The sequence below is a fragment of the Pseudorasbora parva genome, chromosome 11 (genome assembly GCF_024679245.1).
Source record: "Pseudorasbora parva isolate DD20220531a chromosome 11, ASM2467924v1, whole genome shotgun sequence".
In the NCBI taxonomy this organism is placed as follows: Eukaryota; Metazoa; Chordata; class Actinopteri; order Cypriniformes; family Gobionidae; genus Pseudorasbora; species Pseudorasbora parva.
The window spans coordinates 16,893,501-16,908,659 of NC_090182.1; the positions used below are offsets into that span (position 1 = coordinate 16,893,501).

At 36.6% G+C, this 15,159-nt stretch overlaps 1 protein-coding gene across 4 annotated transcripts; it reads left to right on the plus strand.

The window, feature by feature from the left end:
* Window positions 1-1,244: 1,244 nt before the first annotated feature.
* On the plus strand, window positions 1,245-15,076 carry mgarpa (mitochondria localized glutamic acid rich protein a). Of its 4 annotated transcripts, none has more exons than XM_067457259.1 (8): window positions 1,245-1,477; window positions 4,353-4,453; window positions 4,544-4,649; window positions 6,376-6,393; window positions 9,548-9,871; window positions 11,655-13,016; window positions 13,205-13,255; window positions 13,803-15,076. In XM_067457259.1, exons 1-7 carry the CDS (start codon window positions 1,396-1,398, stop codon window positions 13,222-13,224), a joined length of 2,013 nt encoding a protein of 670 aa, XP_067313360.1. In that variant the 5' UTR covers window positions 1,245-1,395; the 3' UTR covers window positions 13,225-13,255; window positions 13,803-15,076. The 4 variants fall into 4 exon arrangements, 3 of the variants coding, with proteins under 3 accessions (XP_067313360.1, XP_067313359.1, XP_067313361.1); XM_067457258.1 differs by having other exon boundaries at window positions 11,655-13,009; XR_010908344.1 differs by lacking the exons at window positions 11,655-13,016; window positions 13,205-13,255; window positions 13,803-15,076 and adding an exon at window positions 7,371-7,445 and having other exon boundaries at window positions 1,270-1,477; window positions 9,548-9,677.
* Window positions 15,077-15,159: the final 83 nt, after the last annotated feature.

The window sequence follows — 15,159 nt, forward strand, 5'->3', positions numbered from 1 at the left end:
GCCATGAGTTGTAGAGATATAAGTATTATATTAAATATAAATGGCTTGCCTTGTCTGTTCCCTGCAATTCAGTGTAGTGTTTTATAAGCAAAACTATGGCAGAATCATTCTTTGCACATGGTATTATTGTCAGCTGTTTACACAGGATGGGACTTTTGAAGACAACATTAGGTCATCAAACCAGAAACATCCCAAAATTAAATTTTCAATATTGTATGGAGTCAATTAGATTGATGTGGTCAGGAGAAGCCAGATGACATGGACACAAAACAGCAAGTATGTTAGATGTAATGGTAAATCTTTTGCCAAGATTTCATTAGAGTGTGCTAATTAATAGACCACGAAGCTTTGGACAGTGTCTTGTTTTATTACTCACTGCAGCTTTTCAACACTCAGCTAAGCAAACTGTGTACTTAGACATAATATTAAACAATATTATAATAACCATTCTAAAGAAGCAGGGGTTTCCAAACCCCCAAATATGAATAACCTTTTATGATGGACCCCCTATACCAAAAATCCAGCTATATATTTTAATGTATGAAAAAAAAAACTTGTTAGCTTAACTTGTAAAATTGTTAGCTAAATAGTAATTGTGACATTATAAATGCAACATATTGTTTCCAAACTTTAATTGGCTATACTGAATGTTGGCTGTATAAACCTGAAGATCATTTTCTATTAAAAATTATTTGTACTGGCAATTTTCACAAATAAATGTATATAAGCAGCTTACATGCTGTTTTAGGAATACTACCTTACAACCCCAGCAAATGAGATAAATGGGATTTAAGTGAGAAAAATTCAATGAAAAGATACAAAGCACGTATGTACACCGGAAGAAATAAGAGAAACAGTGGGAATGTTCAGTTGACTATACATTTTTCCTTTGTCTTTTTATTCTCAGAAATTTTGTGGGGACCCCTTAGCTTAGAACCTTCTGGGGTTCCCCACTCCCCAGACCCCAATTTGGAAACCCCTCAGCTAATTGACAGTTTTAAGGTTGTCACAAAAAACATTCTGCAACATTCTGGAAAGTGGGAACATTAGTTTTCGATTAAGTTTTGAGACCTATATAACACATGTACTGGTTCTTAGTGTTGTCACAAATCTCCCTGTGAACGCTCTAGGAACGGGGATGAGAAAAAAACATCAGGGAAATGTTCTGTGTATTCTGGTACCATGGTAAATCTTAGTAAACGGGTTTCATTCATAGACCGTGGTTTCATTGTGTGGAATTCCAATGACTGTCACTCAGGGGGGGAGATTAGATGAGCGTTTTCTCCTCCCCTCACGTTCACTCCTCCCCCTCCAAGTATCTCCGACTTTCACGCCGTCATTCATTGCGCCTCCATTGGAATCGCACGCTGCTTTCCTCCTGTGGCTGTTTGGACGATGTTTGCGTGCAGAGCATCCTGGCAGAGGTGTGGGCCTCTGGCGCGACAGTCCCTTAACCGCGCACATCTCTTTAGAGATGGTGAGGACCTTACTATCTGTCTCATGAAGTTTTATTTATACCTATAAGTCACTTAATTTGCATTGTATTTGTTGTGTTTGTGTATTTGGGGGCGTTTTTACGCACCTCGACTTATGCTTACAATGAAATTTAGCTTGAGCTGACCTTCAAACATAATGTAAAATTTTCTGGGCCATTGACATGTTGTTTAGGGTTAAGGGGACATGAAGGTCAATCGGAACCTCTCGGTGCTTCACTTTTTAAAAAAATGGCTTTCGAAATAATTTTCATGTTTTATTTCCAGTTAGTTAACCTACTACATTAACACGTGTTCGCCATATCATTGACAGGGTACACAATGTACACATCTAAAACCGCAGCCTGGCACCAAGCACACAAGAATGTAGCCATCTTGGGCACTGCAAATCTGCACGAATATTTATTTTGCATAGATTTATTATTGAAATTACACTTCCTTTCGCTGCATTTTAAACATTGTGAAACGTTAGGTTAGTCGTGGACTCGAAAGTGATTCTATTAATGTTTGTTCTGTCAAATGCATGCCGCCGTCACTTAGTGGATTATGAAATACGAACTTGCGTAATAGGGAATCAGTTGACATTTGCTGTTTGACAGCATGGTTTAAGTATTTATTCATACTGCGCTTGATTTGTGTGACCTTCGGTGTGCTACGGGTGCTAGAATATGTTTCCACGTAACTCTCACGTGGTTGTGTACGTGGTCAATCTATAGACTCGTGCACGCGGATCTATGGAACTCATGGCTGAAGCCTATGGCAAGCTGTCTTAACAAACCATTCTAAATATATACTTACTTATTTTCATGCTAATCAGCTGGTACTAGCATTCGCATTCGCTGGAAAAACATTTTGCGTTCCGCCAAGAACTTTGCGTTGCGCTCGAACGCAAAAGCGACTTAACATTTTCTCACCACAATCTTCCTTAGAGGCTCTACTATAAATTTGAGTTCCAAGTCTTTTTCAGTGTACATTCTAGCACCTATTACTTTTTATTAGTTACTTACTTACTAACTATTTAATTTAGTGACACGTTTCAAATTTTTGCCACTGACTTCTATGGAGATCTGTCATTCAGATATGTAGACTATGTATACCAATTGTGAGTACTACATATGTATTTATTAAGTACTACTTCATAAATTGTAGTGTGCTAGCTTATACTTCTATTACAAATTCAGTTAGTGTATTGTTCGCTCATGGGTATCTCAGGGTTCATGTTAGTCTTTTAAAATTTATGGTTTTATATTTTATTTTATTGAAGTACGCACTGACATCTCACAGACACCACACGTGCACACACACGCACACATTTTCTTTACGTACCCCAGGAGGGCTTGTAGACCACTGTTGGGAAACCCTGGTTGTTAAATAAACATTCAGACATTCTTGAAGAAAGCCATTTTCTGCCCTTGCTGTTGCTTGACTGTATGCATGTAAAATGGTTAGGATGTTTGCAATGCGTTTAATGAATGAAACTGTTGAAATAAGAAACATAAGCATAGATTAAATCAGACTGCCTGTCCTACAAACGGAATATCTCCTATATATATCCCAATAGCCACGAGCTGATGGATGTTAGGCCTAACACTTGTCAGGCACAACTTGCTTAAAACCTTTCATTTTAATTCTTGTTCGCTCAACCGTTCCAGAATCAAGCTGCGATAAATCTTTTTGGAGGGTGATTTAAAGGATAGAGGTTTAAAAAAACTTTCGACAGAAATAAATGAGGATTATGTTTTAAGTGGTGAACTATCCTTTTATAGTAGGCCTATTGTTGGACACTTTCACTTGCAGAATAAAATAATTGTGACTTTCTGCAGCAAACAGGGCATTTCTAGTAGCATAAGTAACTAAAAGTCTTTGTTGTTGTTTTTAATTTGATGCTGCATCCACACAACTAGGTGTCAATAGAAGATTCAGACAAATGCCATATTGTGAAAATTCTTTTTTCATTGTGCGGAATGCATGTTTGTTTAATTTCTGCAGTTGGGTCTTATTTGCCATTGTTAAATTATTTTATGTAAATATAGGTATTATATCGGCCATTGCCAACCTAGATATTGTCATCAGAATTTGACATTAAAAAAGACATGTTGGTTCTCACCCAGCAGTCTAACCAAGCATGTCTCTTTTTTCTTTAGCCTTTGACTCCTAGAAAAGATTAACCGATTAGTTGGTATAAATAACACTGAGGTGTCTAGAACCTATTTACTCTAGCTGGGCACAAATGACTGGATTATTGAGAATATTGAAAGATACTCATGGGGGAAAAGTCTCCTCTATCCTGTCAGAATTAAACAGGTTAAACTGTTAGTTCAATGTGTATATAGAGAGTTACTAAATGTGAAGTTAGTGAAGACGAATGAATGAATTAATACTAAACCATAGAGTATGCGAAATGCTATTCACTGCACCAATAATTTATGGACATGCAAAAAAACAATGTTTAAATATCTAAATGAATCCTGACAGGCATATTTATAGGTACCTAAAACCATTGCCTGACTTAATGGCCAGGAAGCTCAGGACCTTTTACATCATCTTCCATCATTTCTGCAACCTCCGGAAGTCAAGCTTGTTGGCCATAGTTGTCATTGAGGTTGCCTCATTTCAGTAAAGAAACCATTACATTTCAACATCTTTAAAACAAAAGACCCTTCTCATAAAATAACTGTCTATTTTAAAATGATTAATTTTCTGAAATGAGACCTCTTTGGTGATGTATGCAAATGTAATTTGTGTAATGTAACAAGTGTGACCTCCAGAGGAAGCAGCCGTCAAAATGAAACAGTAATCTTTGCCTTAACTAATATGTTGATCCAAAACTGTTCCCTTACTGCTCTGTTCTCTATGCAGTAGTTCCACGGAGGCTCATGTCATCAGTTCCTGGTGGCTCCGGGGAGAATATCCTTTATGCTGTCCTCTGTGGTGGAGCCTTTGCTGGTGCCTTAGCATATGTAAGTCCAGTTAAAACGTTATCCATTGATATTAGATTAATTTCAGATCATAAAGTTGTTGAATTAATATATTTTTGAATTCTATGATAGACTTACAGAACAGTCACAACAGACAAGGAACGTTTTGCTGACCGTGTTTCTGAAATTGTTTCTCGTCCCAAGTCTGAGTGGAAACCCAAACCATGGCCGCCTAAGAGTAAGTCTATGGCTCTTTTTTACAGTGTCAATTCTGTTTTCAGCATTGTAACTTCAGCCAATGTCACTTTTAGGATTTATATGAGTAGTTTTAAATCTAGGAAGCATGACTGAAAATTAGGGTTGGACCAGAATATTCATATATTCGTTCGATGGGTAAGGATTTGAATATTCGTTTTTTTTTTTTTGCTCACACCTGGCATCCTCCTAGAAATGGTTCTCATTCATGCTTGCATATGTTTACATTATAAAATCTGGCGAAATACAATACTCTTTTACAATTATTTTGTAGCCTAGCAGTTTTTAATAGGTTAGACAGTTGAATAGGAACCCTCAACCTTATATTTAATAAATATATTTGCTTCTTAGTGTTTCCTGCAACGGAGTCTTCTCTGTCTATAGCATACGACTGCACGAGCTGATATGGAAGAAGTGCATGCCTGAACTTGCATTTTGGGTTAAGCTTATGGAATGTCAAAGCTGCCAATATTAAAAATAAACAAATATACAAAGAAATGTTAAAAAGCAAAAATAAATCAATAAATATACATACATATAAAAGCAAAAAACAACAAATGGATAATTATTTATACATTTTTCCATATTGATGTATTTTATTTATTTATTTATTTATTTATTTATTTATTTATTCATTCATTTCCATATATTTATTTACACATTTTTTCTTTTCTACATGTATTTATTTCTATATTTATTTATTTATGCATTTATTTATTTCTACATTTAATTATTTATGCATTTATTTATTTCTACATTTATTTGTGCGTAGGGTAATGAGGTGGGCGGGGTTTACCTCAGACATAGTAATCGAGCTCAGAGTAGGCGAGAGCGAAGCATTGAGGCCACAGTGACACCTTGTGGTGTGGCCGAATATAGCCTACTGATGTTAATACTGTCTGTGAAGGACTTGGATATGTATTTGGCCAAAATCTTATATCACGGGTGAAGTCATATCACCCTAACTGTAGCCTACTGTGTTGTAAAATGTCCTGGGCTAACAAACATGAACAGCATCTTCAACAGATCTGATTACAGAGATTCTGAAATGGAAGTGCTTTGATATTTTCTCGTGGAAAGGAAGCAGCGCTCATATAGGCTACAGTGAAGTCCACCCAAGCATATTGATCAATGCATTTGGAATGAGACCATGTTTTTCTATTAAGCGGTGTTAGTCTTTAGCCTACATTCATAAACTCATGTCCAGGGGAAACCTTATTTAAAGGATGTTAATCCAAAAATATGCCATGATGGAATCAATGAAGTGATACGTTTAATATGAAACTAAAACAGACAGCAGGTGGCAGCAAGTCACTGTCGTAATCAGTGAGTTCAATCCATTGATTCCTTAAAATACACAAATCAAAAACAACACGATGTGTTGAAGTAGTTCAGCTGATCAAACCAACAAAATGCACAACCACAGCAAAATATATGATGCCCTTTTAGTGCAATGTCACAGTATTGCCAGATCCACTTCCACCACATTGAATACTTGTATCATATCCAAGCTTCTCTAACACTCCTGCATTAGAGCCAAAGCACTATCTGTCTTATTTAAATGACAGCAGCATTAAATCTCAAACATTAAGGACATAATGTGTATGTGATCTAATGTGAGTAACTGTTGACAGAAAGCTTTATACAGCATCTTCAGGGTTCATTGACAGATTTCAGATTGTAACATAATATTTTTGTTGTTCTTTTAGGTGGGGAGAATGGTGATGGTGAGTTTGTCATCTTTTTTTGTTGTCATAATCTCTCCAAGATGTACCAAAATAAATAACTGATATCTATGAAATGTAACACATCTGTTTGTCTTAAAACTAGTGGGATCCTTTAGTGTGTTTTGCTAAAAAAAAATAACTTGTTTGTACTCGCATGGTCTGAATTGCTGCATAACAAGTATGTTTGATTCATTTCTGAGTAATCTGGAATAGCCTTATAGCCTTGGTTTCTGAGGGTCAGAGGGTAATGAAATGATTTCGCCCCCTACCCCCCTCCAATTAAATTGATCCTGATGTCTAACTGGCTGATAGATGCAAAACAATGGACAAAGATATTCTCGGCACATAGATTATGGCCTGTTCTGATTAATATGTGCTCTATGCCGAGTAGGATCAACCAAATTTGTACAAATTTCCTATAATGACGCTACAATGCCCATTATATTGACTACATATTAGTATATTATTTAATGGATAAACTGCTAAAAAATGCTTGTTCATAAAGAGCCTAGAATTTTTAAATAGAAAAAGAAAAAAATTACTAAAAAAAAGGCTGAGGAAGCCTTATTTATTGGTTTTGATGAATTGCTGCTTTTTTTTTCTAGATGTTGTTGAGATTGAATTAATTGGTTGTCCTCATGTCCTATCCTTCTAACCACCTGATCCCCTGATCCTATTTGTCAGAAAGCCTGTTAAGCAGAACTGAGTTCCATTCTCTTTTGACACTGTCACTCTCCTCTGCACCCCTGTGCACCCCCATTCTCTCTCACGACCCTCTTTCCCTACTTATTTACCTGTGATCCTCTACACTGCAGTCCAGTCCAGAAAGACTTGCCAGCCAATATCTTTAGCACTAAGCACAGTTTATCCTGTGGTCAAAACAGAACAATGAAATCATGATATTGAACAACAAACTCAACTCAACCTAATCTCTTTCCTTACTTTTCTAACTGTCTCTTTGTTCTGACTCTTTCCAGAGTAAACTAATTTGGACAGTCGAGCCTGGGCACCTATAGTCTTCAGTCAGGACTTTTTGGATGATTCTCTCCTGAGTTAATGTCATAACGAGTCCTGCTTTTTCATTGAACTGATATTTTTTATTCTTCATTCCATTGACTTTGAAAACCTTATTTAAAATGTTTGTGGTGTAATGCAGTAGAAATTGGTGAAAGACATGTATAAAAACAAAAAAAGCTTCCCTCTGTGGGTAAGCTTATTAAACACGTACACTAGCCCTTTGGTTGTCATTCTGTGTTGCTGGAATTGACAGAGTTGCTGGTACTGCTAACTTTGAAGAGATGGTAAGGCTCAGCCATCTTTGTATGCCTTCTCCTCACTTGTCTTCCTAGCCCCTTTCTCCCTATTGTTTCAGTTCATTTTATTTTTACACCCTCCCTCCTCATTCTTGGGTTTTGCATGCTGCCTTTAGTGATGATGTTGTGAGTGATTTTGACAAAACTGGGTTTATTTTCCTTGTGTTCCCTTATGATGGGGTACTTCCAGGTTGGTAACATGGATGCTGTGTAAGTAAGATATTTTGAAAGGCATGAAGTCAATGTAAATATTTTATATAACATTTGATCCTGTTATGTTCCTAGGAAATTAATTCAGTTCAGTTAATACTACCATGACATATTTACTTATGAAATATATATTAATCATTATTATTTATATAATGAAATGATTATTTAAAGGGGTACTTCAGCACTAGGAAGATGAATGTGTATTTAATGTGGGTCATTTGTGTAGTAGAATTGTGAAATAATTTTTGAATTCGGTGCCTTAGACTGGTAAAAGGCAGAAAATTATTTTTTGTCTCGTGTGGATGAAAGACAACAACAGAATGCACGTGCTTACTGGTTATCACTTCAAGTACCATGACACTGCCCCCACCGTCGTTTTGATATTCATAATAAAATAATTTAGTTTAGTTAGAGAATAGACACTACAATTAAAAACGGAACGCGTCTGTTCAATAAAGTGTAAGTGAGCCGAATGAAAGTCACAGCACAAACGCAGCAGGAGTCAGATTACATTCACCGTGAGAGCAAAGAGCTGATCGCAGCATATATTCATGGCGTGTGTTCAGTTTGGCACGTTTTCAGATCATGCCTATGGAAGCTTAATTTTAATAGGAATTCATTGAAAAAGTTGAAACACTCACTTTGCTCCGCACCGCTCCGTTATGAATGCCCGAGTCAAGCAGCCATGCGCATACACATTGTGTGAGTGAGATCCCACGCGGTCTTCTGGCTGTAGTATTTAGCCTCTGCTTTAGCCAAAAATGGTCGTTGGAGGATTTTTTTCAAAAAATTAATAAACTGAATTCTGTTGTCTCAGGGGGATATGAGGAGGGAAAGTACAAAAATTCTACTATACTACCGGGTTTCAACTGATTAATGCTAATAACAAAGTTTAATGCTTTAATCCTTTAAATATCATTTTTCTCACGTTACTACAAACTATTAATATGAAAAATACAATTTTCCTTAAATAATTAGTGCAATTCTCAACACAGATTTTTCATGTATAACTAGTCATCATAAGGTTGCAGGTTATATGACTACCTCACAAAAACTGTCAATAAATATCCAGGTATTAATGTCTAGGTATTTTTTTTCTATTACCAAGCTCCATTACTTCCCTGTATTCATAAATGAAAAATCTGTATTGAGAATTGTGCTAATTGCAACTAATCACCAAAGGATAAGTACATTAAAAAAAAAGTTTTAGTAATGTAAGAAAATTATTTAAGATTTAAATAATTATGTTATAGAAATAATAAATTATGGGGGAAAATATCTAATTTGTAAGAACATGTCATGGCAGTATTAATTGAACTAAATTTAATTTATCTGTGTTTAATATATTAAGAAAAAAATCAGTATGTGTCTGCAAAGGATGATATGAATTACTTTAGCGCAGTTTTTATTAAACCAAATACATTTCACAATGCAAATTAATATTAATAGTACTAAAGTAGGTTTCATTTTCTTTAGACAAAATATAATTTCATATAATTTTATTTTATTTTGAAAAATGTGTAAATATGACCTGGTCATTTCTGTGATATTCAAAATTAACTATGAGTGCTAAAAGAAATCAAAACCTAGCTGAATGCATAATTTTTCCTTCTTTTCTGTTGTCTGTTTAGAAGAAGCTGGTGCAGATGAAGGAGAGGTGGCTGAAACGTTAGAGAGCGCAGCCGAGGAGGATGTAGCTGCTGAAGCACCTGAGGTCTTGCTGGCCACCAGAGAGGATCCAGGGGCTCTTGAGACTGTTGTGGAAAAGGTTGCCGAGACGGTCGCAGAGACTGCAGAGGTGGTTGCCGAGGTGGCAGGGATTGTTGCTGAGACTGCAGAGGAGGTGGCAGCGGTGGCAGAGGAAGTGCAGAAGGTTGCAGAGGAAGTAGAGGCGGCAGCAGAAGCTGTTGTAACTCCGGTCATCCAAGCTGAAGAGCCAGTGTCAGAGAGCAACGGTATGCCCTCAGCCTCCCAAGAGGAGGTAGTAGCAGAAGCTACTGATACAGAAGCCTGAATAGCTCATGCGTACTTAAACACTCAAGTACATGCACAAGATACAGAAGATTCAAATGGTCTTTGTCATCCTCAAATTTGAAGAAAGAACAAAACATGACACTTAAACGTTTAGAGACTTGTTAGATTTTATTTGAAGACCTGCAGGTCTCTCTATCCTCATTTTCCCTTCCCTTCCAATTAACAGTCATTAATTTAAATTGTAAGGAGCTCAGAGACACATTAACTGAATGATAGTGCATGTGATTGACTGTATAGTCCTCATTGTACTGTAATTCCTCAGTTTCCATTGGTGAGTTATAGATTAGGATTTGATCCTTCCGGTGCAATAATATAATCCCACTAAATAGCGCACACATTATTGTGTATATTTTTATTATATTCCTAATGTTAACTGGAATATTTAAATTATATTAATAAACTTATTTTCAAGTAATTCTAAATGTAGAAACCACTGTGAGAGAAGTTGCTGCTTTTTGTTACATGTGACCAAAAGTTCCAGTGGACACGGTTCAGACTATCTATACTCCTGTTCTTGTTTCTCAGAAACACTCAGTTTAACTCTGTCTTCTCAACCTCCCAAATCTGAGCCAGCCTTCTGTCATTTTTAAATTATATCCTGCCTTACCTCATCTTTGAGGCACAAAACACTGCACACAAAAACATAGAAAAGCTGCAAATACTGCTGTATGTTATTTGTTCTGTAATAACAGTAACTGTGCAAAAAATTTTTTGTGGATTTATCCAAACATCTGCTTCTCTGCCAGATATCACTTAGTTGGTACACGCCAGTTGATATTGTGAAGTCTGTCAGTCTTTTGCTCCCTAGCAACTAGGCCAGCTGTGTTTCTGTATTAGTTTTCCCTTTATATTCTTCTGTATGACTGATCTGACAAGGAACTCGGTATCTTACCAAGGAGCTCAAGTATGTATGTGATTCAATGAAACTGCTCGTTTACTTGGAAAAATGCAACCGTGTAATAAATGAATAAGGAATTCAAAGCCATTTAATAAAATGATGGTTAAATATCAAAAAGATATTCTCTGTGTTTAATTTTTTTTTTTCTGAACTCCATTTACAAACTGAATTATTACATCTTAAACACTGGCAAGTTCATTCTCTATTTTAAAAGTAATGTTTTAAAAAGCTGAATTTATTGTAAAGATCATTGGTGTCCTCTGATGATGTACTTTAGTCACAATATCATCCTTACATTTAAAAAGTCCATCACAAAGTGCTAGAAGTTTTATTTCTTAATTTTCATGGTGATCAAATGTGGTGTGTCCTTATCTAGGTGATATTTGGCAGTAAAGCCTCTTCATGTACTGCATGTTCTGAATAATGGGAAACTTAAATGGGGCTGCATGGTATTAACACACATTATGATACTTGTTGAATGTTCTTTACATTCTGTGAAGTATACAGTCCATATATCATATTATATTTAAACCATATAGGCTCTCTCCTTGCTGTTAGATCCATCTCTACTGTAGTGAGGATGAACCTCTGCACTCTACCTTAATTAGTCTTTTCCATCTTTCCCATTGTGTCTGCGTCTACATTGCAACTACAGTCACACACTGTAATATGATTTAGAAAAAAAGAATATTTAAACTAAAACTTATTTGAAATTAACAAAACCTCTAAATAAGTAATTTGTCACTTCAAACATCTAATGTCTGCTATTTCATGTGATTATTGGATGGCTTGATTTTGTCTTTCAGTGGCCCCGTCAGAGTCGGCCAGCCCAGTAGATGCAGAAACAGTCGAGCTGGCTGCTGCTTCTGTGATCGATGTTGTTCCTGTAGAGTCTTTAGCTGTGGAAGAAGTGCCAGTTGAAGCTGTACCAGAGAAGCCCACTGAGGTGCCAACAGATCATTTGAAAGGCAAACCAATAACAGAGCTGGCATCTGTTGCTCCAGTGATTGAAGATGAACCAGATGCTGCTATAGCAGAGGAAGTGTCTTTTGCTCCAGTGGTAGAAGAAGCACTAGCTTCCCCAGTTGTAGAGAAGTCACCTGTTGCTGCAGTAGTAGAAGAGGCTCCAGCAGGAGTTGAGACCCCAGTTGATTTACCAGTACCAGAAGTATTTGTTGCTCCCATGGTAGAAGCCCAAGTTGTAGAGGAGCCATCTGTTGCTGCAGTTGTCGAAGAGGCTCCAGCTGCAGTGGAGACACCGGTTGATTTACCAGTACAAGAATTATATGTTGACCCAGTGGCAGAAGAAGCACCAGTTTCCCCAGTTGTAGAGGAGTCAGCTGTTGTTGCAGTGGTCAAAGAGGTTCCACTAGCGGAGGAGACACCAGTTGATTCACCAGTAGCAGAAGTATTTGTTGCTTCAGTGATAGAAGAAGCACCAGTTTCCCCAGTTGTAGAGGAGCCACATGTTGCTGCAATCGTAGAAGAGGCCCCAGTACCCATTGAGACACCAGTTGATACTTCAGTATCCTCAGAAGAGGTAACTGATGTCTCCGTGATAGAACAGGTAGTGCTAGTCGACCTAGTGACAGAAGAGGCACCAGTTGCCCCTGTAGCTGAACCGGTACCAGTTTTCCCAGAAACAGAGGAAGCCCTGGTGATTGAAGAGATGCATGTAGCACCTGTTCCAAAAGTAACTGAAGAAGTGCCTGTTGTAGCAACTGTTGAAGCTGAGGAAACACCTGCAGCCACAGTAACAGAAGAAGTTGTTACACTTGTTCCAGTACTTGGTGACGTCCTAGAAGCACAAGAAGTTGAGGAGGTGAAGGCAGAAGCATGTTCAGAGGTGATTGCAGAAAGTGCAGTTGTGGAGATTTCAGTAAATGTGGTTGAGGAAGAAGCCGCAAGTCCAGTTTTAGATGTTACAGAAAGAGTGGTTGAACCAGATGTCGTGAGCACAATGGTGGCAGAGGATGTTTCTCCAGCTGAAAGTGAACCTTCAAGTGCACCTGATGCTTTGGAAGAGCCCAAGCGAGACTTCATAGTGGTTGTCTTGGAGGGAGGTGCCAAAACAGAAAAGAAGCCCATGGTACTTGGCGTGTCCCCCTTGACTGGCAAAATCATCCCAGCCCCTGATGATGGTGAAGAGCCATCGGATCAGGTAACAGGTAATCTGGTTTAACAATGCTGTGCTGAGTTAACTTTACTTGAAAGTTGCTGAATAGTGAAAGTGAATAATTTTTTTTAACATACTATTTTAAGACATCCAAGATTTGTATTCTAATGTATGTTCTTGATATACCTTGTAACCTCCTTTTCATGATCTAAATGTTATTTTTTTAAATAACATTCATAGGGCAAGCGCCATTTGCTTAAAGTGAAGATGTATTAGCTGCAACTAAAAAAGGTAATGTTATAAATCGTTTTTAATACTTTGTGTGTGTATGTTCAAATGTTTGGGGTCAGTAAGATTGTTTTATAAGATATTACATTTATTCAGCCATAAAGCATTACAAGTGATCAAAAGTGACAGTTAGGACTTTTACATTGCAACAAAATTTTCTATTCAAATAAATGCTATAATTTTTATCTGTCTATTCAACAAAAAATCCTAAATAAAATGAAGCACAGTATTCAAAAAAGATTAAGATTAAAGATTAACAATTGTTTATAACATTAATAATAAGAAATGTTTCTTCATCGCCAAATTGGCATATTAGTATAATTTCTGAAGGATCATGTTACACTGAAGACTGGAGTAAAATTGCCATCACGGGAACAAATTACATTTTATTAAGTATATTGAAATGGAAGACAGTTATTTTAAATTGTAACAATATGGTTCTTACTGTATTTTTGATCAAATAAACAGAGAAACTCTTTCTAATCCCAAACTTTTGAATGGTAGTGTACAGTAACATAACATATTTTGGTTTCTTTTGTCTTTTTCTCAGTTAAGCGGATGTCCTGGGATAGTAAACCGGTTCCCTGATAAAGAATTAGTGATGTGCCTTCCACCTTCCCTATTGCCTGCACCCACATTGAGCTCAGCAACAATTTGACCCCCTGGATTTCAGTAATCCTAACTTTGTTCCCAGAATTCTGTTACCTTCCCACACAGCTCTAAGTACAACTTTCTTTCCACTGACATGATCGCCACTGAAACATGGTTATTTCATGTGAACATTCACTCTTCTCTGATAGGATGTTTCTGGACAATTATAATGCATGAAATTATGTGATCGATCTTTTTAGTTTTTATAAATGGAACTCTTTTTGAGTCAGCTGCACATTAAATCCTTTATAGTTAACCCTACCTCAAACCTCACGTTAATAGGAATTGCCATGTCAATAGTTACTGTACCAGCAAGGCTACAAATTTGCCACAAACACTGCCATACCTGCATGCTGGTCACCAGTTTCCTGGTTAAACTTCTGGTTATCCTCGATCTTCAGTCTATGCTATTTTTTCTTTGCATTATTTATGAACTTACTCTAAATTAACTTACTCTCTACCTCAGCTTGAAAGGACAGTGTTCTTTTTACACTTTCCAGTAACCAGTATTAGTTACCAGCTTCCATTTACAATGTGATAATACTAGGTCATAATAAACAGATTGTATTATACATTCCAGTATACATTTCTAAAGGCCAAAAGGCAAATACCACTGCTGCATCCTTTGTTTTTGTTTTCCACTTCTTTCTTAGTTTGATGTATTGATCCATTAGAGTCAGTCATCATCATCAAACCAGTTATTGTAAAACATGTTGCTTGACAAGTGCATAATAAATTTCTTTCCTTGTTGTGTCAAAAGCAAGGTCCTTTCCCCAAACCTTATGCTTACACTTCCTTTGATACCGTCAGTATCCTATTTGATTCTCATTTAATTTGAGTAGATGCTAATCTCCTCTCATTCAGATTTTAGGCTGATAGATATTACATTGATTCACAAGGAAAGATAATGTGAGATAAATACACTTTTTTTTACATGTTTGAAAAGGGACATTGAGGATTATGAGTAAGATTACAACTTTATAATGTGAATTTGAGGGAATAATGTGAAGTATGTTTCCGTGTCATAAAGGGTGTGTTCATGGGTTATTTTGTTTTAAGGGTTAGGGATGTAATACATGTTTGTGTGCTGTTTTGAGGTTTCACTATAATCCCTGAACATGGGTTTTTAAACTGTGAATGTATATCTCAAATAAAATAAAGAGTTAAAACACATTTCAGTGTGACTGTGTCTGTGTAACTAAGATTTAGAGTATTATATTTGATTATCTGTATGCCCATGTGCAGATTTCTGTTAT

Bases quoted from the DNA above. Each gene is read 5' to 3' on its own strand.
- mgarpa (XM_067457258.1), top strand. From the start codon at position 1,396: ATGTTTGCGTGCAGAGCATCCTGGCAGAGGTGTGGGCCTCTGGCGCGA. The intron at 4,454-4,543 runs GTAAGTCCAGTT...ATTCTATGATAG, and splicing joins TTGCTGGTGCCTTAGCATAT to ACTTACAGAACAGTCACAAC. The intron at 13,010-13,204 runs GTAACAGGTAAT...TAACATTCATAG, and splicing joins GTGAAGAGCCATCGGATCAG to GGCAAGCGCCATTTGCTTAA.